Below are 25,170 nucleotides of genomic sequence, written 5' to 3'. Positions count from 1 at the left end.
TTCCCTCTCTCGCTGGCTTTCTCTCTCTGTGTCAAATAAATAAATAAAATCTTAAAAAAAAAAAAACACCGAGAAATTTGGGATATCCCCAATTAAGCAGTTCTCTTTTAATTAACTGATGGGTTGAAGAAATCTACAAGGGAAATTATAAAATATTTTTAATTGAATGAAAAGGGAAAAACAATATAAATCTGTAGGATGTAGCTCAAGTGGTGCTTAGAAGAAAATTAATAGCTTTAAATCCTATGGGGGAAAGAAATCAAGCTCACAGATGCAAAGAACAGATTGATGTTGGCCAGAGATGGGAGTTGGGGAATGGGCAAAATGGGTGAAGGGAGTCAATATTTAAAAGCTTCTAGTTATAAAATAAATCAATAATGGGAATGTAATGTATAGCATGGTGACTACAGTTAATAATACTGTATTGCATATTTGAAAGTTGCTTAAAAGTTCAAGAAAAAAAATTCTGTAACTATGTATGGTGACATTTTAACTAGATTTATTGTGATCATTTCACAATATATCATTTCACAATATATACAAACATTGACTCATGTTGTACACCTGAAACTAATATAATGTATAATAAAATTTTAAAAATAGAAAAAAATGTCTACAGAAAAAAGGAGGGTCAATAACATGAGCTTCTACCTTTAGAAACTAAAAAAGTAAATAAAAAGCAAGCAAAAGGAAGGAAACAATACAGATTAGAGTAGAAATTAACAAAATACAAAACAAAAAACAGAAAATCAATAAAGTCAAAAGTTGGTTCTTTGAAGAAATTCAACAAAATTGACAAGTCTTTAGGTAGTCTGAGCAAGAAAAAAGACATAAATTAACAAGATTAGAAGTGAATGAGGGGGACATAATTATTCACTCTTCAGAAATGAAAAGGACTAAGGGAATGTAATAAGGAACTACATGCCAAGAAATTAGATAATTCTGACAAATTTCTAGAAAGACACAATTGCCAAACTGACTCAAAAAGAAATAAAAAATCCATACAGATCTATAATAATTAAATAAATTAGTAATTAAAAATCTTCCTACAAAGAAAAACTCAGGCATAAATGGCTTTCTTGGCAAATTCTACCAAGTATTTAAAAGAATAAATAATGACTATCTTTCATAAACTTGTTCAGAAAATAGGGGAAGGAATACTTCCCAACTCATCCCATGAAGCCAGTATTACCTTGCTACCAAAGCCAGACAAAGACATCACAAGAAAATAATTCTGTGTGCAAAAAATTCGATAGAATCCATAAAACAAACAAAACTATTAGAACTAATAGAGTTCAACAAGGCCACAAGATAAAAGGTCAATATAAAAAACCAATTGTATTTCTACAATTGATTTACATATTTAAAGAAGAAACATTACCAGTCTTTCAGAAAAATGGGAACAGTTCCTAATTCATTCTATGAGGCCATTATTAGCCTGAAACCCAACTCAGACAAAGACATCACAAGAAAACTACAAATTAATATCCTTCTTAAAATCAGACACAAAAACTTTAAATTATTAGCAAACCAAATCTAGCAACATAAAGGGATTATTTACCCTGACCAAGTGGGATTTATTCCAGGAATTCACAGCTCGTTAAACATGAGAAAATTAATTTAATACATCGTAGTAATGAAGGACAAAAAATGACATCATCTCAGTAGCATTTGACAAAATCCAACATCCATTCATGATACTCAAAAAACTAGAAATAAAAAGGAACTTCACCAACCTGACAAAGGACATCTAAAAAAACTTAGAGCTAACATTGTATGTAATGAGGAAAGACTGAATATTTTCCTCTTAAGATCAGGAACAAGGTAAGGATATCCACATACTACTTTTTAAATTTAATTTAATTTATTTTTATTTTTGTTCCAGTAGAGTTAACATACAGTGTTATATTAGTTTCAAGTGTACAATATAGTGATTCAGCAATTCTATACATTACTCAGTGCTCATCATAACTGTACTCTTAATCTGCTTCACCTATTTCACCCTTGCTCCCACCCACTTTCCCTCTGATAACCATCAATTTGTTCTCCATAGTTAAGGGTCTGTTTCTTGATTTGTTCTTTTTCTTTCTTTGTTTTGTTTCTTAAATTCCACATATGAGTGAAATCATATGGTATTTGTCTTTCTCTTATTTCACTTAGTATTCTATTCTCTAGATCCATCCACGGATCCATCCATTCTTGCAAATGGCAAGATTTTGTTCTTTTTCATGGCTGAGTAATATTCACGCGTGTGTGTGCATGTGTGCGTGTGGACACGCACTTAAGATATATATATACCATATCTTCTTTATCCATTCATCTATAGATGGACACATGGGTTGCTTCCATATCTTGGCTATTGTAAATAATGCTGCAGTAAACATAGGAGTGCATATATCTTTTTGAATTAGTGTTTTCCTATTCTTTGGGTAAATATCCAGTTCCAGTTGTCACTTTTATTCAGCATTGTACTGGAGGTTCTAGTCACTGCAATAAGCTAATATAAGAAAATGAAAGGCATCCACATTGGAAAGGACTAAATAAAACTATCTTCATTTGCAGATGACATGATGTAGAAAATTCTGAAGAGTTCACACCCTTTCTGCCCCCACAAAATCTGCCAGAACAAAGAAATAACTTTAGGAAGATCACAGTATATCAGATCAATTTACAAAAATCAGTTATAAATGTGGCATGTTTACATAATAGAATATTATCCAGCCATAAAAAGAAAAGAAGTCCTAATACATGCTATACTATGGATGAACCTTTGAAACAGGCTCAGTGAAAGAAGCCAGACACAAAAGGCTATATATTATATGATTCCATGTATATAAATGTCCAGAAGAGCAAATCCAGAGACAAAAAGTAGGTTAGTTGTGGCCAGAGACTGGGTAGAAAGAGAAATGGAGACAGGGTTTCTTTTCAAGGTGATGAAATTTTCTGGGATTAGATACTGGTGATAGCTGCACAATTGTGAATATACTACAAACCACTGGAAATAATACCCCAAACCACTAACTTGCACACCTTAAAAAGATGAATTTCATGGGATATGAATTGTGTCTAAATTTTAAAATCTTTCTATACATTAGTACATGAACAACTCTGAAAATGAAAATAAAAAATAAATTTAATTCACAATAGAACAAAAGGGATAAACTTAACAAAAGAAGCACAAACTTGTACAAAAGAGGAAAGTTAGAAGACTTACACTATCATATTTCAAAACTTAATAAAATGATGCTATAATCAAAACAGTGTGGTATTAACATAAGGATAGGCATAATGATCAATGGAACAGAACTGATAACCCAGAAATAAACACTTACATTTAGAGTCAATTGATTTTTGACAAAGATGCCAAGGTAATTCAACGGGGAAAGTATTTTTCCCCATAAATAATTGCTGAGACAATTGGATATCCATATGCAAAAAGATGAAATTAGATTCTTAACTTACATCATATAGAAAATTTACTCAAAATTATAAATTTAAATGTAAGAGCAAAAACTGTCAATTTTTTAGAAAAAAATATGAGAAAGTCTGCAAGACAACAGTACACAGATATGACACACCAAAGCACAAACTTGAAAAAGGACTGGTAAGAGTGTTTCCTGAGAAGTCCCAAGTGTTTACCTCTCCTACTTCAAAGATACCTAATACTAAGTCTGAAATTAGGTCAAAATAAAAAGTTAAACAAAAAAAAAGATATGGTACTGATTGGTTACCTAGTATAAAGACCACTGAGATCTTCTCAGTTAAGGAGATCTTATTTGATGAATGCTCACTATTATTACTAGCATCATCCTTTCTGTCATCCAGCATAGAGGCTCAGATTCATCTTCGTTAACCATCTCTCTTATCAAATCAGTCATCAAATTCTGTGGATTCTATCCTCACACAACATGGCTCATATCTTTGTTCTCCCTTTTCCCCCTATTTTAAAAAATTGAGATATAACTGATATGACTTTATATTAGTTTTAGATGTACAGTATAATGATTTGATATAAGTATATATTATAAAATGATCAAAGTTCTTGCTTTGTTTCAGTGGAGGACAGAAATGCTAAAAAAATTAGACTTTGTTAGAAAAATAAAGGAGTATGGATGCTAAAATTTTAAGTATAACTACTAACAAATATAAACATAATGAATAACTTCCAAATTAATAGGGGGAATAAAGAAAACTGTAACAGAAGGAAAAGAGAATAAAAAACACAAGAAAAAGAAGGATAAAAACAAACACAAAACAAATGGTAGAAATAAATCCAAATATTGCACATTATAATAAGTAAAAGTAGATCAAGTTTACCTATTAATAAAAGACAGAGACTCTGAAATTGGATTTTAAAATTCCAGCTACATGCTATTTAAATAAACATGTCAAAGACAGAATGACACGCAAATGTTGAAAATAAAGGAATGGGAAAAGTTGTAACAAGCAAATACCAACAAGAAGAAGAACAGTATTTAAGTAAATAAATATTTAATAGAAAAAAATAACAAATTAGTAAAGAAACAGGCTCTTAACTATTGAGAATAAACATGGTTACCAAAGGGGAGATGGCTGGGGGATGGGTGAAAGAGTAATGGAGATCAAGGACTACACTTGTCATGATGAGCACAGGGTGATGTATGGAATTGTTGAATCACTGTATTGTATGCCTGAAACTAATATAGCACTGTTGATGACTATACTGGAGTTAAATATTTCTTAAAAAATGCATGCAACGCAAAAAAAAAAAAAAAAAAAAAAAGATATCTTGCTAGGAGATTGTGCTTAGTCACTTCTTTCTCAACATTATCCCATTCTCATCTCTAATAAGAACTTTGACCCTCCTTAAAAAAAAAAATAAGAAATTTCACTGAGACTAGTAAAGTCCCATTGTACCCCCCCCCCAGGAGCTTGAAAACGGTAAGAAATTTTTAAGAATATTATTTGTGTTGAGTCTTGTGAAAATAAATAAAAGAAATATCATTAAACATTAAATAAACACTACCACCCTCCATAAGAAGCCATAACTCACATTCCCCAACAGGAAGAAGCTTACTTTATATACCCTAACAGAAGGAAGGAAGGAAGAACTTCTTCCTACCCAGCAACAGCCCAGCCACTACCCTCAGCCAATGAGAAGCCATAACAGCCCCTTCTAGCTTCCTCCTTTCACCAGAAAAGCAAGCCCCTCTCCTCTTTTCTAGCCTTGCCTGTGGTTTGCCATCAGTTAGCTTGTCCCCAGTTCCACTTCTCTGCTATTCCCAAATAAGCTCATTTTGCTTGTAAAATAGCTCACTTTTGTTTTTTTTTTTTTAAGGTCAACAGTCTTTAAAGTTAACCTTCATATGTATTTAGCAAACCTTTTCTAATTGGGTAGAAGCTGATTTTCATTCTTGGAGTGAAAATACAGATTTCTTATCTTATACTTTTTAAAAAGGTTTAACTTTTCTTCCACCAGAATATAAAAAGGTGCATAAATACAGGTGAAGTAGAGGGTAAGCAGAGAATCAGGTAACATGATCAGATTTACATTTTATAGCCGTCTGTCCGTCTGTCCGTATGGCTGCTGCTAAAGAATCACAGAGGGCGGGGACAACCGAAACTGTCAACTGAAAAACACAGACTACAAAGCAATACATACACACTTGGCCCTTAAACAGTACAGGTTTGAACAGTGTGGGTCCACTTTCATGTGGATTTTTTCAATACAGTACAGTACAGTAAATGTATTTTCTCTTATGATTTTCTTAATAACCTTTTCTTTAGCTTACTTTATTATAAGAATACAGTTTGTAATACATATATAAAATATGGGATATTGGTAAAGCTTCCAATCACTGGTAGACTATTAGCAGTTAGGTTTTTGGAGACTCGAATGTTATATGTGGATTTTTGACTGTGCGTGTGGGGGGGAGGTGGTGGTCAGCACCCCTAAGCCCCATGTTGTTCAAGAGTCAAATGTATAGGACTATCTATCTTCAGCTCTAAAAAAATACTGGAACCAAGCAACTATACTAAAATTAGCAGTCATTATATTTGGTAGAATTATTGGTAATTTCAATTTTTTCTTCATACTTTTCTAGATCTTTCAAAATGATTACAATAAACATAGTATTTTTATGATGAAGAAAATGTTACTTTAAAAAAGTAGACATTTCTATAAATTTTCTTTAAATAGGAATAGAAAGGAAATCTGAATATTTTAAGATACAAAAATTCACTAACTATTCTTTCATGGAAATTCAACAGTATTTCAAATGGATTAAGTACTGAAAACAAAATTTGATTGCTTTCAACCTTTATGATTTTAAAAGCTCACCTAAATATTCTGGTGTGGTATTTTCTTCTAGGAACTTGATCAAAATGCCACTGAAAAAGTCCAGGCAATGTTCACAGCCATTGACGAGCTCCTGTATGAGCAGAAGTTGAGTGTGCATACTAAGAGTCTACAAGAAGAGTGCCAACAATGGACATGTAGCTTTCCTCACCTCAGGTATTGAAGCCCTACAGTTGGCCTGTATTCATGGCTAACACTAAAACCTGAAAAGTAGATATCCAAAAAAGCTTCTGTTCTAAAATCTTTATGGGCTTGGTTTTAATGAATGTAAATAAGGCCATCTGGTGTACAGACTCAGTTGAGAGGAAATTCAAGTTGAAGGAAGTCTCTTGGAGTTTTCATAACTACCACTACGTTGTCCTAATTGAGTAAAATAATTTCTATACCAGTAGCTGAGATCTGTGTATTATGGCTGTCCAAACAGCTCTTCTTTTGAGCAAGAGGGTCAGAAAATGTGTGTGTTTACACTGTTTACAAGAAAATTCTTATGTATACCTGAAAACAGACATAAGCTGTTAGGAAACTTTTCTCAGAAACCCCATTACTGTACTTATGACTTAAAATTTATACTTAAAACTTATAAAGCCTCATGTTCTTAAGAATATAATTCATAGTTTTCACTAATTTGGACTGGCTTTCATCCATTTTGGCAGATTTTATGAAGATTATTGTAGAGGATGGAGGGAAAATTACAAATGTTTGCTCAGTTTCCTTGGATTTTTTCAACAGTGGGAGGCTATAGCTTTATCTTTTCCATCTCCATTCTTTGGAAGAGAGCTATACCTCTAATAAGACTCTGGATTCATATTTTCTCTCAAGAATTATTCTTAATCAGTTTCAGACTAAGTATGTACTGGACTTTTATGTAGAGCCAGAGGATTTGTTCCAAAAATATCTACATTTTGTATGAATGACAGGTGAGGATGCTTAATTGTCTCTTTATGTTGTTCATTTGAAGGATTCTGGGTAGGCAGATAATCACTCCAAGTGAAGGTTATGGGCTGTATCCTAGATCCCCTTCCGTTGTTTCAGCTTCACATGAGGCAACACTTTCTCAAGAAAGAGATTCTACTATGTAAGTATTTCTAATATGTAAGTATTTATGTATTCAAATGTGCAAGTGTTATATTCTGCCAGTTATACTAGGGGATTAAAAAACTTTTTACTTGTTGGTATTTAATAAAGCACAGAAAATTCTGTTAAGATTGACTATAGTTTTTGTGCATATAAGAATTTTATTATATAATTTTTTTTGTCTGAAAAGACAGACATTCCCTAGGGTTTAAGGATATTTTTGTTATTTAGATCCACCTCTAGGTCTGTATTTATATATATCTGTAAATACGGGCACTTCCTTCTTGAAATAAAGTGTAGATAGACTGGGTTAAAAAAATTTAGGGGTCTGAGAAACACACTTTAAAATTTTTTTGAGGGACGCCCAGGTGGCTCTGTTGGTTAAGCGTCTGCCTTCGGCTCAGGTCATGATACCAGAGTCCTGGAATTGAGTCCTGCATCAGGCTCCTTGCTCTGCAGGGAGCCTGCTTCTCCCTCTGCCTGCTGCTCCCTCTGCTTGTGCTCAAGCTCTCTCTCTCTCTCTGACAAATAAATAAATGAAATCTTTTTTAAAAAAGATTTTTTGAAAAAATTTTGAAAAAGTGTTTTTTCTTAAACATGTAATATTAATTACAACTTAATTTCTTTACAGAAATTAAACTATTAGTTTATTAGCTTAAATTGTGTGATTAGTATATTATTTAGAATAGCTAATTCTTTTGAATACCTCAGACTCTTTAAACAACAGCAAAATAAACCTAAATAGGATTATTCCGTTTTCTTACACCATACACAAAAATAAATTCAAAACAGATTAAAGGGGGCACCTGGTTGGCTCATCAGTTGAGCATCTGCCTTTGCCTCTGGTCCATATCCCGGAGTCCTGGGATCAAGCCCCACGTTGGGTCCTTGCTCAGTGGGGGTCTGCTTCCCCTTTCTCCCTCTGCCATTCCCCCCACTTGTCTACACTCTCTCTCTCTCAAATAAATAAATAAAATCTTTTTAAAAAATAGATTAAAGACCTAAATGTGAGATCTGAAACCATAAAAATCCTAGAAGAGAACACAGGCAATAACCTCTTTGACCTCGGCTGTAGCAACTTCTTTCTAGATATGTCTCCTGAGGCAAGGGAAACAAAAGCAAAAATAAACCACTGGGACTTCATCACAAAAAAATCTTCTGCACAGCGAACAATCAACAAAACTAAAAGGCAACCTATGGAATGGGAGAAGATATTTGCAAATGGCATATCTGATAAAGGGTTAGTATCCAAAATATATAAAGAATTTATAAAACTCAACACCCCCAAAATTAATAATCCAATTTAAAAATGGGCAGAAGACATGAACACAAATTTTTCCAAAGAAGACATACAAATGGGCAACAAACACCTGAAAAGATGCTCAACATCACTGGTCATCAGGGAAATACAAATCAAAACTACAATGAACTATTCCCTCACAACTATCAGAATGGGTAAAATCAACAATACAAGAAACAATGGGTGTTGACAAGCAATATGAAGAAAGGGAACCCTCTTTTTTTAAAGATTTTATTTATTTGAGAGAGAAAGATAGAGCAAGCATGACTGGGGGGGGAGGTGCAAAGGGAGAGGGAGAAGCAGGCTCCCCACTGAGCAGGAACCCTGACAAGGGGCTCCATCCCAGGACCCTGGGATCACGATCTGAGCCGAAGGCAGATGCTTAACCAAATGAGCCCCCCAGGCGCCCTAAGGGAAACCCTCCTGCACTATTGGTGGGAATGCAAACTAGAGCAGCCACCCTGGAAAACAGTATGCAGGTTCCTTAAAAAGTTAAAAATAGAACTATCCTGTGATCCAGCAATCATACTACGAGATATTTACCCAAAGAATACAAAAATACCAATTTATCAAAGGGGTACATGCACCCCGATGTTTATAGCGGCATTATCTTCAATAGCCAAATTATGGAAACAGCCCAAGTGCCCATCAACTAATGAACGGATAAGGAAGATGTGGTGTATATATACATAATGGAATATTACTCAGCCATAAAAAAGAATGAAATCTTGCCATGGATGGATCTAGAGAGTATAATATTGAGTGAACTAAGAGAAAGACGAATACCATATGATTTTACTCATATGTGGAATTTAAGAAACAAAACAAAACAAAGAGAAACAGTCTCTTAACTATAAAGAACAAACTGATGGTTACCAAAGTGGAGTTATGTAAGGGGGTGAAATAGGTGATGGAGATTAAGGAGTGAATTTGTGATGAGCACCGGGAGATGTATGCAAGTGTTGAATCACTATACTGTACACCTGAAACTAATATCACACTGTATATTAACTGACTGGAATTTAAATAAAACATTTTTTAAAAACCTAAATAGGATTATTTTAAAACCTATGTTTACCCTTAAATCTATTGTAAAATATCATAGTTTTAATTCTTTTGTTGTTGTTGTTATTCCTAATTTTGTCCCCAAGACTGTAGTTTTACTTATTTGAATCACCTGCTAAGAGTTTTAGTAGAAGTAGTTTTGATGCCTTTTTGGACTTGTAGTAATTTCAAAAGACCACAAAGTAAAACATTACTGCATTAGACCAGTTTATGGTTATAGGACCTGGGTTATCAACTAAATTAGAGAATGGGATTTGTTTACTTTTCTCAAAGGATTTAAATTCAAGTTTCTTGTCACTAGGCTGAGCTTTCTTTTTAAATTTAAACCTAATGTATTACATCAATAAGCCTTTTTAAGTTTACTCTTTTTATATAACTTCCAGATTTTTACAAACTAATGTCTTCCACAGAAATGACGTATTCTTTAATTCTCACTGACCAGAATTACATAACTCATGTCATGTCATTACTATATTTACCTGACGTTAGTATAAAATTTATATATGCCTTATTGTTTTATAAGCAGTAGGTCCATTTAGACACTCATCTCCAAGGAAATAAGTAATCAAGCCTGAGCAATTAGCCCCTCTTTTTTTAGGATATCTGACTAAATCACTCTGCAACATTGCAAACTTCCTTTCTACTTGCTACCCCACTGCTGATTAGCCCTTCTTATTTTTGAATTTGCTTTTCTGGACTATTTGCTTACAGTTTTTAATTATTACTTTCATTTATGATACAGATAAACACCTATCTGTACTTCATACACAGACATATACCTAGATGAAACAAATTACCCAGCTTTGTTAACATACCACTTCTTATGGAAAGCAATAACAAACATAATCCATCATATTTACTTTCATGTAACCACTACTTTGTCCATACTTGTTATTTTCTTGAGTACCATTATGAACTCAGAGCATTTAAAAACATTTATATATTTTAATTAATCATAATTATTATTGATGCTCAAATTGTTACAACTTGGCCATCAAGCTAGTTCCTTTGTTTTTGTCTTGACTGTATCCTTGTGTTGTGGTTACAGTAGGATGTTCCAGGCCCATCTTTAATTTTTTTCTTCAAGACATAGAATCAGCTGAAATTTAAGGAGAACTACTTCTGTTGAGAGGCTAATAGTATTTGAGAACAAAATTTGGGTAGTGAAGGTCTGTAACTTGGTGCTGTCGCTATTTTACCACTTTTTGCTGTAGAAACTATGGAGGTATGATTTTTTTCAGTTTAACAAATCAATCTGCCATAAAATGAGGCTTATAAATGAGACTTTCTACAAAAATAATATTTCAAATTATATCCATTCTTGCCACCCAACATTATATCAGATTTTCCTTTTAAAATTAAGGGTTGATCCTTTCTGTCTCCCACTTAAAAATCTTCAATAGCTTCCCACTGAATTTAAGATAAAAATGTAAAATTATATCATAAGCTGACTTAAGCCTACATCTCTATCATTGTCTTCTGTCATTCTCTCTCTCATTCATTAAACCTCCCACAGTGGCTTTCTTTAATGTCAGATGTACTAAATGTACTAAACAAGGTGTTTGGTCCAGTTTCTATTCTTGAGTTCTTGGGCCAGAGAAAAGTGGTACAATAAAAAAGACAAAAGTACAGTATTTTCTTCTTTGTATTTCTTAACACCTAGCACCAGTGATTACAACATGGTTAGCATTCAACGTTGTTGTTTTTTTTTTTACTAAATTAAAGCATAATGTACTTATATGATACCAAGTGATATGAACATGAATTTATGTATACATTGATATTATTATTGCAAAACAATGTTAGTGTCTAGGTCAAAATGGAATTCCAGGAGCATAACAGAAGACGGTGGCAGCATAAGGAGAAAACATAGGCAAAAAAGGACCATGAGAATATGAGTTTAAGGACATTTTCACTTGAAAAAAATTATGCACTTTACTGTTTCAAGTTAGCATAAGGAGCTGTCTACCTTTAGTTTAAATACATACCTCAGCAAAAATTAGCTAACTATAATACCTACTAAGATATTAAAGTGTATGACTATATGCAGAATTATAATCCTTGAAAACCACTAAAAGAATAGAGAGCACAGAATAGAAAAACCTTTGTGTAAATGGCCAAATGACTTTCAACAACTGTGTCAAGACTACACAGTGGGGAAAGGACACTCTTCACCAAATGGTGCTGGGAAAACTAGGTACCCAGATGCAAAAGAATGAATTTGGAACCTTACCTTGCACCATATATAGAAATTAACTCAAAGCAGATTAAAGACCTAAATACAAGACCTAAGACTATACAACTCCTAGGATAAAACATAGGGGAAAAGCTTCAGGACAGTGGACTTGGCAATGATTTATTGGATGTGACACTAAAAGCATAGGCAACAAAAGCAAAAATAAACAAATGGGACTATATCAAACTTAAAAATTTCTAAGCATCAAAAGAAACAGTCGATACACTGAAAAGGCAGCCTGTAGAATGGAGGAGAATATTTGCAAATCACATATCTGATAAGGGGTTAACATCCAGGATATAAGGGAACTTCTGCAACCCAACAACAACAAAATAACCCAATTAAGAAATGAACAAAGGGGCGCCTGGGTGGCTCAGTCATTAAGCGTCTGCCTTCGGCTCAGGGCATGATCCCAGGGTCCTGGATCGAGCCCCACATCGGGCTCCTCCGATGGGAGCCTGCTTCTTCCTCTCCCACTCCCCCTGCCTGTGTTCCCTCTCTCTCTGTCTCTCTCTCTCTTTCTCTGTCAAATAAATAAATAAAATCTTAAAAAAACAATGAACAAAGGACTAGAATACACAATTCTCCAAAGAAGATACATACATGGTCAACAAGCGTATGAAAAGATGCTCAGCATCACTAATCATAAGAAAAACGCAAATCAGAACCACAATAAGATCACCTCACACCCATCAGGATGGCCACCATCAATAGAACAGAAAATAAGAAGTATTGGCAAGGATGCAGAGAAATTGGAACCTTTGTGCACTTTTAGTAGAAATGTAAAATGATGCGGCCACTGTGAAAAACAGTATGGAGGTTGCTTAAAATATTAAAAATAGAGTTATCATATGATCCAGCAATCCCACTCCCAGCTATATGTATCCAAAAAAACAACAACAACAAAATGAAAGCAAGATCTGAAAAAGGTATTTGCACAACCATGTTCACTGCAGCATTATTCACAATAGACAAGATATCCGGAAACAACCCAAATGTCTATCAACAGATGAATGGCTAAAGAAAATGTGATAGTATTTGCAATAAAATGTTACATAGCTGTAAAAGGAAGGAAATCCTGTTACATGCTACAATATGGATGAATCTCAAAGACATTGTGCTAAGTGAAATAAGCCAATCACAAAAGGAAAAATACAGTATGATTCCACTCACATCACATATCTAGAGTAGTCAAAATCATAGATAGTAGAAAGGTGATTGCCAGGAGGAGGGGAGGGGATTAGTATTTAATAGGTATTAGTTTCAGATTTTCAAGATAAAAAAAGTTCTTGAAATCTGCTACTCAATAATAATGTGAATATACTTTACACTACTGAAATGTACAGTTTAAAATGGTTATGATGGAAAATTTAATTTACAAAAATCATTAAGGTGGTATGGTATGGCTGCTGTTTGTCCTAAGCCTACCTCCCTTGTATGACACATTATAAATTAAAGCCTTTGTTTTCATTTTCTTTGATTTCTTTTTTACAACTCTCTTAAATGCAAGGGCCAGTTAAGCTCATTACAAATCAGTTTTTTTTTTTAAGATATAAAGAGTTTTCCGAAGCTCTCCAAAGCCATGGAGGTATTTCAGTTCTACTGGCAAGTTCATCCAGTCTTATTTCCTTTCTGGTATACTAAGTTATGTTTTCTTCCTTTTGGCATCATGAAATCACATCTTCACGTAAATTTCCTCTAGTTCAGTCCTTTCTAGAGGTCCACTGGATAATAAGGTTGGTCTGAAATGGAGCTGATAGTGGCTAATTGTACTTTCCAGATCCTGGTCAGTTAAGGAGCTCTTGGCCACTTGTTCCTCTCAACCACTTTTGAGGGTCTTGCAGTGATTACCTCCATGAAGACTTCCACCTAGATGGACTGGCTCCAAATTAAACTCTTTGTTTAAAAACCTAGCAAAGTCATTTTATCCTCCATGCATGTGGGAGAAGAATAAAGTGCCATGACCTTTTTCCTCTCACAAGAAAACGACTCAAATTAAAAATTACTACCAGAGCAATACATGATTAGGCAAAATACGTACAATCCCACATTGGATGTAGAGATTGCTTAAAAAATAAAACCTTTTTAAATTCTTTTTTTTTCCATTAAAAAATACCTAAGGTACAAAAAAGTGTGAAGAATAACACAAAATATACAATAAATCTAATATTTGGTTAAACAGAGCCATTTTAAAAAACTATTGCTCAGGTTTGACTGGCTTTCTCCAAAGTAAGTCCTACCCTTAAGGAATATGCATTTTGACTATGATGGAGTTACTGAAATAAGCATATAACCTCCTGAGGTAACTGAAAGTTGTAATTCTTAATAAATATTCTTAATTTTTTCATTAACTTTTTATTGTGGGGGAGTTGAATATAAAATATTAGTTTCAGGCGTACAACATAGTGATTTGACAATTACATACATTACAAAATGCTTACCATGGTAAGTGTAGTTACTATCTGCCACCAAAGCTATTACAATATTATTGACTATATTCCCTATGCCATGCTTATCAACCTCATGACTTATTTATTGCATAATTGTCAGTCTGTACCTCTTAATACCTTTTACCTATTTTGGCCAATCCCATTCCCTTGAGCAACCATGAGTTTGTCCTCTGTATTTATGTCTGTTTCTGTTCTGTTTGTTCATTTGTCTTGGTTTTTAGATTCCACATTTAAGTGAAATCATATGGTATCTGTCTTTTCCTGCCTGACTTATTTCATTTAGCATTATACCCTCTAGATCCATCCATGTTGTAGCAAGTGGCAAGTTTCAGTCTTTTTGTGGCTGAGTAATATTCTATTGTGTATGTATACCACATCTGCTTTATCCATTCATCTATCTGTGGATACTTAGGTTGCTTCCATATCTTGGCTATTGTAAATAATACTACAGTAAACATAGGAGTGCATATATCTTTTCAAATTAATGTTTTCATTTTCCTCTGGTAAATACTCAGTGGTAGAATTACTGGGTCATGTAATATTTCCAATTTCTTGAGGAACCTCTGTACTGTTTTCCATAGTGGTTGCACCAATTTATATTCCCACCAAGAGTGCACAAGGATTCCCTTTTCTCCACCTCCTTGCCAACACTAGTTTTTGGTTTTTTATTTTATTTTATTTATTTATCAGAGAGAGAGAGAGAACACAGGCAGGGGGAGCAGCAGGCAGAGGGAGAAGCAGGCTCCCCACTGAGCAAGAAGCCCAATGCGGGGCTTGATCCCAGGACCCTGGGATCATGACCTGAGCGGAAGGTAGACGCTTAACCACTGAGCCACACAGGCGTCCCAACACTAGTTGTTTCTTGTCTTTTTGATACTAGCCGTTCTGACTGGTTATTCTTAGATTTTTTTTAAACTTATAGCCCTGGCTGTTGCATCTGAAAAGATAGCAAGCAGTATTTAATACTGCATAATACATCTAGGCAGAGTAGGTTTATGGTTAGCGTTTTTTCTTTCTGTTTTGAGAAATACTAGGTATTAAGGCTTAGAGTAGTTCAGGAAGGTGTCAGCAGGACAATGGATTTTGAGCTGAAACTTGTATGACTGAGTTGCTCTAAGAACTGCTGATGTTATACATAATTAATATTTGCTTTTTCCTCTCCCAGATTTGGTATTAGGGGAAAGAAGTTACATTTTTCATCTTCTTATGCTCATAAAGCATCTTCCATTGCCAAATCTGCTAGCTTGTATTCTATGGAAAGAGAAGAAGAAGACTGTGTAATCTTCTCTGAAGGAATAATAGAGGAATACTTAGCATTTGACCACACTGATATGTGAGTATTATGTCTTTTAAGCTTTTTACTCCCCTCCTATTTTTTTTATTTTTTTTTTAAAGATTTTATTTATTTATTTGACAGAGAGATAGGCAGCCAGCGAGAGAAGGAACACAAGCAGGGGGAGTGGGAGACGAAGAAGCAGGCTCCCAGCAGAGGAGCCTGATGTGGGGCTCGATCCCAGGACTCTGGGATCACGCCCTGGGCTGAAGGCAGATGCTTAACAACTGAGCCACCCAGGCGCCCCGATGTTTGTTAATATCTATTTTTTCTAAAGTATACTGCCAATATTACCTATAATTAGATTTATGTCACTTGGTTATTTATTTCCTATTACTTCTCAGGTATCTAGAGTTCACGTGCTTAGTTGATACAAATTCCTATTGCTTCCACATACCAGACTTCCTTACGTATTTTTTTCTGGCACCTGTCATTTGCCTCTTCCTGAGATTAAACATCTTAAATTGAGTTAATTTTTTTCTTCACGTAATTTGATATTACCTTTTGTAAATCATCACCAGTTAACTCATAAAAACTCTGAAACTCTTCAAAAGAACCTAGTTCTAGAGGTGTGAACTTTGTTTACATAAATCCTGTTTGAAAGGTATATACAGTTTATATAAAACCTTATACTTAGCACAGACTTTACAACTAATAATGCTTGTTTATATCCTTTCTTATTGTATTCTGACAATAGTCCTGTGACATAGATATTATTTATAGGATAGATGAGAATCAGAGTGGCTAAATGATTTGTCTGAGGTAAAGCTAAAACCTAAAACCTTATTTATCTTATACTAAATCCAGTGCTCTCTTCATTATTCTATGCTTCCTTTCTGAAATAGTAACTAACCTCTTGAGCTATTCCTCTAAGCCTTCAAAAGTTCCAGAATTGATAGTCATAGCAACACATATGGAAGTGAGAATTTCATTTTAGGCAATGAGGCCTAGTTAGGTCTAGTTAATATTGTGTCACATGATTCTGGAGTTCTACCATGTTTCCTACTGAGCCGTGCTTACTCACGTGCTCAGTGTAAACAGTCCTAGGGTCAGCTAAACATAACCCAGATTTCTATACATAACACCACTGAGTTAGCTCATTGTTGCAAGAGAATCCTAAGTATGTACTTCTGGTTTTCTAGAGACTGTCCCCTTCCTCTTCGCTTCATCTGGCCTAGGTCAAATTGTCTCTAATGTCTCTTCCTTTTCCTCAAATCAAAGGTCTTCTCCCTTGGTTTAACTTATAAAAAATAAAGTTGATTTAACTAATTTAAAATGTGATTTAAATGCATCATAGGTATCCTAAAGGCATTTCTTTCCCTTTTCCTGATAAATACAAGTTAATTTTCAGGTGACAAAGGAAGATCTTTTTTTAAAGATTTTATTTATTTTAGAGAGAGAGAAAGAGTGGTGAGGGGCAGAGGGAGAGAATCTCAAGCAGACTCTGTGCTGAGCTTAGAACCCAATGCAGGACTCAATCCCACAACCCTGAAATCATGACCTGAGCCAAAACGAGGAGTCAGATGCTTAGCCAATTGAGCCATCCAGGCACCCCAACATAGGAAGATTTTTAGAAAGGCAGCCTTCCCTTTAGAATTACCACTGAGATATTGATTTAAAAATGACAGAGTAGTTGAACCTTTAGAATGTTTCTAATGGGGGCACCTGGGTGGCGCAGTGGTTAAGCGTCTGCCTTCGGCTCAGGGCGTGATCCCAGAGTCCTGCGATCGAGCCCCACGTCAGGCTCTTCCACTGGAAGCCTGCTTCTTCCTCTCCCACTTCTCCTGCTTGTGTTCCCTCTCTCGCTGGCTGTCTCTGTCAAATAAAGAAATAAAATATTAAAAAAAAAAAAAAAGAATGTTTCTAATGGAAAAGATCAAGGGCCCAGAAATAAACCAAAACACCTGTACGAAATCAGGATATATGGTAATGTCAGCAAATGATTTTGATGCAACATGGAAAAACCATCTAAAAAAATAAGGTTCCTAACTTATCTTTACATAAAATAAATTGCACACATATAAAAAATTTAAATGTGACAAATGAAATCATATAAATTTAGAAGAAAATAAAATATGAAAGATTGTTTTTTAAAAAAATAATTTGGGAATAGGGAAGGCCTTTCTAACTAACCATAGCTCAAAATCTATAAGTCATTTAAGAAATTCTTAAAAACTACATAAAATAAAATTTCTACATAAAAGCCTCATAAATTCAAAAGACAAATGACAAACTGGCAAAATACTTGCAGTTTATACATACACAAAGACTTAATTTCCTTAATATGTGCACCAAAAGAAAAATAACAAGGACAAAACAGGCAAAGAACATGAATGGTTCACATAAAAAGAAAATGGATTTTATTTTTTTTAAGATTTTATCTGAGAGAGAGAGAGCATGCAAGCAGGGGTAGGAGCAGAGGGAGAGGGACAAGCAGACTCTGCACTGAGGATGGAGTCCTACATGGGGTTCAATTCAACAATCCTGAGATCATGACCTGATCTGAAACCAGGAGTTGGACACTCAACTGACTGAGCCACCCAGGCACCCCAAGAAAATGGATTTTATTATTATTATTTTAAAGATTTTATTTATTTATTTGAGAGAGAAAAAAAAAAGTGTGTGCGAGACAGCACGAGTGGGGAGGAGGGGCAGAGGGAGAGGCAGGCTCCTCACTGAGCAGAGAGCCTGATGAGGAGCTCAATCCCAGGACCCTGGGATCATGACCTGAGCTGAAGGCAGACGCTTTATTGACTGAGCCATCCAAGCACCCCAAGAAAATGGATTTTAAATAAAGGAAATAAAATTCAATCTCATTCACGGTTAGTGATGCAGATTAAAACTATAATGAGATACTATTTTATCTGTCAGACTGGCAGAGAAAAAGATAAAGAAGTTTGATAATTCCTTGAATGGGAAAAAAAGGCATATTTTTTCAACACTGGAGATTTTTCCTCTTTAGAGGAAAGTGGGCAATATCTTTCCAGTTGGAATGCATGCACCCTTTTACTCAATAATTGTTTATAGGAATGTATCCTACAGATATAATGCCCATGTAGCCAACGAACTACGTATAAGGATATTAAATGTAGTACTGACTATAAGAACAAAAGGTTGGTTGATCAGTAACTGGCCAGTTAGATATGCTATGGTATATCCAATGGAATATTCTGCAGCTGTTTTTTAGGAGGCATATTGATCTGTATTAAAACGGATCAAGGACCAGTTGCATTGTTAAGTAAAAGACCAAGGTGCAGCATGTGTATAATGTAACTATTTCTATGGACCAAAGTGTAATGTTGGCTTCTGGGAATGGTGACTGGGGGACAGAGATATAAACTTACTTTTCACTACATACATACATTTCCTTCTGTGTAATTTGAATTTTTTCATCATATGAAAGTGTTATCTCCTATAATAAGAAACATAAATTTAAATACAATTAACACTAATCAGCCTTCTCTCCCACTTAATGCCCAGCCAACTCTTCCTGGGGGAAAGGAGAAGAGGAGAAAGTCTTTAGTTGCCCTGTATAAATATCTTAGCATCCTTCTTTCCTGCTTACAGCTTCCCATTTAATTCTTGAGACCTCTGCTACCCTAGGGATAATTTTCATTGTAGAGGCCTTAAAATATTTCTTCGTAGCCCGAGTGTTCTAGAATTTGCTTTGTCTTAATTTATAATCATAGTAAGTACATCTGTCAGCTAGAGTTTTTTTTTTTTTTTAAGATTTTATTTATTTATTCGACAGAGATAGAGACAGCCAGTGAGAGAGGGAACACAAGCAGGGGGAGTGGGAGAGGAAGAAGCAGGCTCTCAGAGGAGGAGCCTGATGTGGGGCTCGATCCCATAATGCCGGGATCACGCCCTGAGCCTAAGGCAGACGCTTAACCGCTGTGGCACCCAGGCGCCCCTGTCAGCTAGAGTTTTGCCCCCAAAATACTGGGGCTGTTTGTACTCCCTGACAGAGAAGAGAAGACTTGGCTAACTCAGGGTTTCTGGCCTACAGATAGATACATAGTCTCCAGAAGAGCCTCAGAGTAGCTTCTTGTGCTGTTGGGCTCCCTTCCTTTTCCTTTCCAGCCAATTACCAAACGTTTAGTTGGATTAGTAAAAGTATACTATTTTCTAATGAATCATTGCCTCAAGTAATTATGTGGCACAGTTATATGTCCATCCTTAGCTGTTACATTAATATTAACCTAAATGGTATCCAATTACAACAGAAAGATTATTTCTGTATGCTTGTCATAGCTTAGTGCTCAATTGACAATGTTCATCTGTTTAAAGCTAAAAACTTTTAATGAGTCTCAGTCTTCTTTTTCTTGTTTTTTTTTTTTGGTAGAGTAGTGGGGTGAGGTGGAAATAAACAGGGAAATTCAGTCTCCTCTGTTGAGAACTCCCTTAGGTCACAAGGCAACTCACCGCATCTGCTAACATACAGATGCTGGGCCAGGGGTGGGGAAGGGCACACAAATCACACTCTTTAAGAAGCACAAAGGACAGTGGTGAACACTCAGTAAAGAATAACCATGAAGTCTTATTTGCTTCTGTTACAGGGAAGAGGGGTTTCAAGGAAAGAAATTACAAGCAGCTCCAGAGAAACAGAAATTAGGGTACCCTCCCATTGCTCCATTTTACTGCATGAAAGAGGATGTCCTTGCTTACGTGTTTGACGACGTGTGGAGCAACGTTCTGAGCTGTATGGAGCAGCTGACACGTAGTCATTGGGAGGGATTGGCTTCTGGTAAGGATCTTTGTGAAAACAATATAAAAAAATAATTGTTTATGATTTCCAAAGCCTAACTAACTAGTTTATCAGATTATATGCTTCATTAATATAAAAGATTCTTATTTGTATTTCCCACAGACACTAACAATATTGAGAAAATACTTGAGAATGAGTAGATGAGTAACAAGGCCCATTCTATGATGACTAGACTGTATTTTCTTTGAATATAATTATTTGTGAGAAAAAAACATGTGCAAGTGGCAAATACATTTTAAAAACTGCTTCAGTTAAGAATAATTGGTACACAATAAACCATTCATATTTAAAGTGTACAATTTGGTAAATTCACCTATGTATACAAACATGAAACCACAAAACAGTCAATATAATGAACATATCCATCACTCCCAAAAGTTCATGACTTTTGTAATCCTTCCCTTCTGCCTTTGCCTGATCCACCATCTCCAAGTGACAACAAATGTGCTTTCTGTCACTATAATTTAGTTTTTATTTTGTAGAGTTTCATATAAATGGAATCATGGTATTTACTTTTTGTCAGCTTCCTTCATTCAGCATGATCGTTTTGAGATTCTTCCATGTAATTGTGTGTCAGCAATTTATTCCTAACAACTATTCCATTGTTTCATAATCTGTTTATCCATTTACCTGTTCAAGGACATTTGGATTGTCTTCAGTTTGGGACTATTATGTATAAAGCTGGTCTGCAAGTTACTGTATTAAGAGTTTTTTGAACATACATTTCCTTTTCTCTTAGGTAAATTTCTAGGAGTGGAATGGTCTGATTATATGGTTAAATGTATATTTAGCTTTCTAAGAATTGTTTTGGTTTCCTGTGTTACACAAAAAAATTTATCGTAAACTTAGCAGTTTCAAACAACACACATTTATTATCTCACAGATTTGTGGGTCAGAAGTCCCAAGAATGGCTTAGCTAGTCCTCTACTTAGGATCTTACAAAGTTGCAATCAAGGTAATTGGCCACGGCTAGGTTCTCATGTAGAGGCTCAACTAGGAAAGGATCTACTTCCCCTTTTGTGTGTTCTTAGAAGCATCTAGTTTCTTGCAGCTGTAGGAGTCACAGCAGCTTTCCTCTTCAAAGCTGGCAAGAAAGACTGAGAGCTAGTCAGCTAGCAAAATAGAAGCTGATATAACATAATACATTCATGGGAGTGACATCTCATCACTTTTACCATCATCTGTTGGTCAAGTCACACTCAAAGGGAGCAGATTCCACAAAGGTGTGAACACCGAGAGGTAAGAATCACAGACAGGCCACTTTAGAGTTTATCCATTACAATCCTTCCACTGGCCCCCAATGATTCATGCGTTCCCGCATGCAAAATATATTCAATTCCCAAGGCTTCCAAGAAACTCATCTTATTATAGCATTGGCTCTGAAGTCCAAAATATTATCATTTAAATCAGGCCCTGATATGAACAAAGTTCCTGATGTAATACATTAAGTAAAGCTACTGGGACACAATTCCTTTCCATCTATGGACCTGTGAAATTAAAGGCAATATACACAGGTATATAAACATCTAACTATATAATCCAGCCATTCCACTCTTAGAGAAAACTTACCTTACCCCAGCATACCCAACATATAATAGTGGGCCAGGGAAAGGATCACAGACATTCCAGATAAGGGGTATACTTCAGAAATGGAAGGTAAAAAAAGGTTCATAACAATTCTGAGGTCCAGTTGGGAAAATACTGGGAGTTCCAATCCTAGAAATAATCCTCTCAGCTCTGTTCCAACCTCTGGGCTGTTGGCTTTTGTTCTTGTTTGTTTAAGATTTTATTTATTTGAGAGAGAGAGAGAGTGAGAGAGAGCACGACAGCAGGGTGAGGGGAGGAGAAGCAGGCTCCCTGCCAAGCAGGGAGCCCGACGCGTGACTTGATCCCGGGACTCCAGGATCATGACCCAAGCCGAAGGCAGATGTTTAACTGACTAAGCCACCCAGTTGCCCTGGGCTCTTGGTTTTACCCTCTGAGTCATCCTTCCTTTTTCATAAAATGTAGTGCATGTGTGCAGCTAAGTAGTTTTATCAGACTGCCTCCTGCCAATAGAATTTTGAGAGTCTGATAGCCTTCTTTCATTAAACTCTTTTGCCATCTAGGGATAAAGAATTTTCAAAATCATCAAGTATTGATTTATTTATATTTAATAATTTTTCCTTCACTTTCTCTTCCTCATCTCGTGTTTTATTCTAAGTAGCAAGAAAAAAAATCAGGCCTCACCTTCAACACTTTGGAAATCTCCTCAGCTACATAACCAGAATCATCACTTAAAAGTCCTGCCATCCACTTGACCACAGAAGACCATTTCACTAAGCTTTCTTCCACTAAATAAGAAGCACCTCCTTTCTTCCAGTTTCTAATAACATGTTCCCTATTTCCTTCTAAACCCTCTCCTACAGCATCCTTCAAATCCAGATTTCTACTAAGTCTGTTCGAGGCAATTTTTGCTTTCTCTATCGTACTTCTCAAAATTCTTCTAGACTCTATCAATGAATCATCAAAAATGAAATTAAGGAAACAATTCATTTATAATAGCATCAAAAAGAACAAAATACTTAGGATAAAACTTAACCAAGGGTAAGATTTTACACTGAAAACTACAAAACATTATTGTAAGAAAATAGAGAAGACCTAAAGAATTGGAAAGTCATCCTGTGTTTATGGATTGGAAGACTTACTATTGTTAAGATGGCAATATTTCCCAAATAGATTTACAGGTTGAGTGAATGTGCAAAGTAATACTAAAAAAGAACAAAATATGAGACTTCACACTTCCTGATTTTAAAACTTGATACAGAGCTACATTAACTAAAACGGTATGGTACTGGCATAAGAAGTGATATACAGATCAACAGAATAGGATCAAGAGTCCAGAAATAAACCCACACATCTGTGGCCAATTGATTTTCAACAAGGGTGCCAAGACTATTGAATGGGAGAAGAATAGTCTCTTCAACAAATGTTTAAACAACTGGATAGCCACATGGAAAAGAATGAATTTGGAACCTTATTTCACAACACATATAAAATATCAACTCAAAATGGATCACAAACATACATTTAAGAACTGAAACTATAGAACTCTTAGAAGAAAACATAGGAGTAAATCTTAATGAGCTTGGATTTGGCAGTGGATTCTTAATGACACCAAGACCATAAATAACAACAGAAAAATTGATACACTGGATTTTATCAAAATAAAAAAAAATATGTATCAAAGGGTGTTATCAAAAAAGTGAAGACAACCTACAGAATGGGAGAATATAAGTGTGAATCATACACCTGATAAGAATCTAGCATTCACAATATATAAAGTACAATTCAACAACAAAAGGACAAACAGCCCAATTTAAAAATGGGCAAACAACTTGAATAGATATTTCTCCAAAGATTACGTACGGCCAATAAGCATATGAAAAGATGTTCAACATCATATTCTTTTGGGAAATATAAGCCAAAACCAAAATCACAATGAAATACCACTTCATACCCATTAGGATGTCTATGTTAAAAAAAAAATGACAATAACAAGTACTGGTAAGGGTGTGGAGAAATTGGAAACCTCATACATTGCTGGTGGGAAGGTAAAGTGGTGCAGCCACTGTATAAATGGTTTGGTAGTTCCTCAAAAAGTTAAACATAAAATTACCCTATGACCCAGCAATTCCATTCAAAGGTTTATAACCAAGAGAACTGAAACCATATCCACACAAAAGCCTGTGCATGAATGTTCACAACAGCATTATTTGGAATGGTCAAAAAGTAGAATCGGGGGTGCCTGGCTGGCTCAGTTGGTGGAGCATGTGACCCCTGATCTCAGTGTTGTGAGTTCGAGCCCCATATTGGGCATAGAGATTACTTAAAAATAAAATATTTGTCACATATACAATGGAATATTACTCAGCTATCAAAAAAAAACGATTTCTCAACATTTGCTGCAACATGGACGGCACTGGAGGAGATAATGCTAAGTGAAATAAGTCAAGCAGAGAAAAACAATTATCATATAGTTTCTCTCATCTATGGAACATAAGAACTAGGAAGATCAGTAGGAGAAGAAAGGCATAAAGAAAGGGGGGGTAATCAGAAGGGGGAATGAAGCATGAGAGACTATGGACTCTGAGAAACAAACTGAGGGCTTCAGAGGGGAGAGGGGTGGGGGAATGGGATAGGCTGGTGATGGGTAGTAAGGAGGGCACGTATTGCATGGTGCCCTGGGTGTTATACACAACTAATGAATCATCGAACTGTACATCAAAAACCAGGGATGTACTGTATGGTGACTAACACAATATAATAAAAAAATATTATTATAAAAAAATAAAAAATAAAAAAGTAGAAACCCAAATGTCCATCAGCTTGAATGGAGAAACAAAATTCGGTATATCCAACTGTTATGGACTGAATCATGTCCTCAGAATTTATATGTTGAAGCCATAAACTCCAAGGTGACTGGAAATGGGACTTTTAGGGAGGTAATTAAGGTTAAATGAAGTCATAAGGGTGGGGCCCTAATCGTATAGAGTTGGTATCCTTATAAGAAGAGGAAGACACATCAGAGCTCCCTTTCTGTGCATGCACAGAAAAGAGGTCATGCA

The 25,170-nt window shown here is 35.3% G+C and overlaps 1 protein-coding gene across 6 annotated transcripts in view; it reads left to right on the top strand.

Annotated features, from left to right (window-relative positions):
• The window catches only part of FAM149B1 (family with sequence similarity 149 member B1), a 77,662-nt gene that overhangs the window by 18,382 nt on the left and 34,110 nt on the right, over positions 1-25,170 (top strand). For 4 of the 6 annotated variants that reach the window (XM_026504446.4, XM_026504447.4, XM_026504445.4 and 1 more), the window contains exons 4-7: positions 6,351-6,493; positions 7,296-7,412; positions 15,628-15,795; positions 20,355-20,542. In XM_026504446.4, the coding sequence (XP_026360231.1) occupies positions 6,351-6,493; positions 7,296-7,412; positions 15,628-15,795; positions 20,355-20,542 (616 nt within the window). The remainder of the gene's footprint in view (positions 1-6,350; positions 6,494-7,295; positions 7,413-15,627; positions 15,796-20,354; positions 20,543-25,170) is intronic. The other 2 variants (XM_057308790.1, XM_057308789.1) reach the window with 1 other exon arrangement.

The sequence above is a fragment of the Ursus arctos genome, unplaced genomic scaffold (assembly GCF_023065955.2).
Source record: "Ursus arctos isolate Adak ecotype North America unplaced genomic scaffold, UrsArc2.0 scaffold_7, whole genome shotgun sequence".
NCBI lineage: Eukaryota > Metazoa > Chordata > Mammalia > Carnivora > Ursidae > Ursus > Ursus arctos.
The sequence above is the reverse complement of the archived record's forward strand: the minus strand, read 5'-3'. Positions and strand labels throughout refer to the sequence as shown.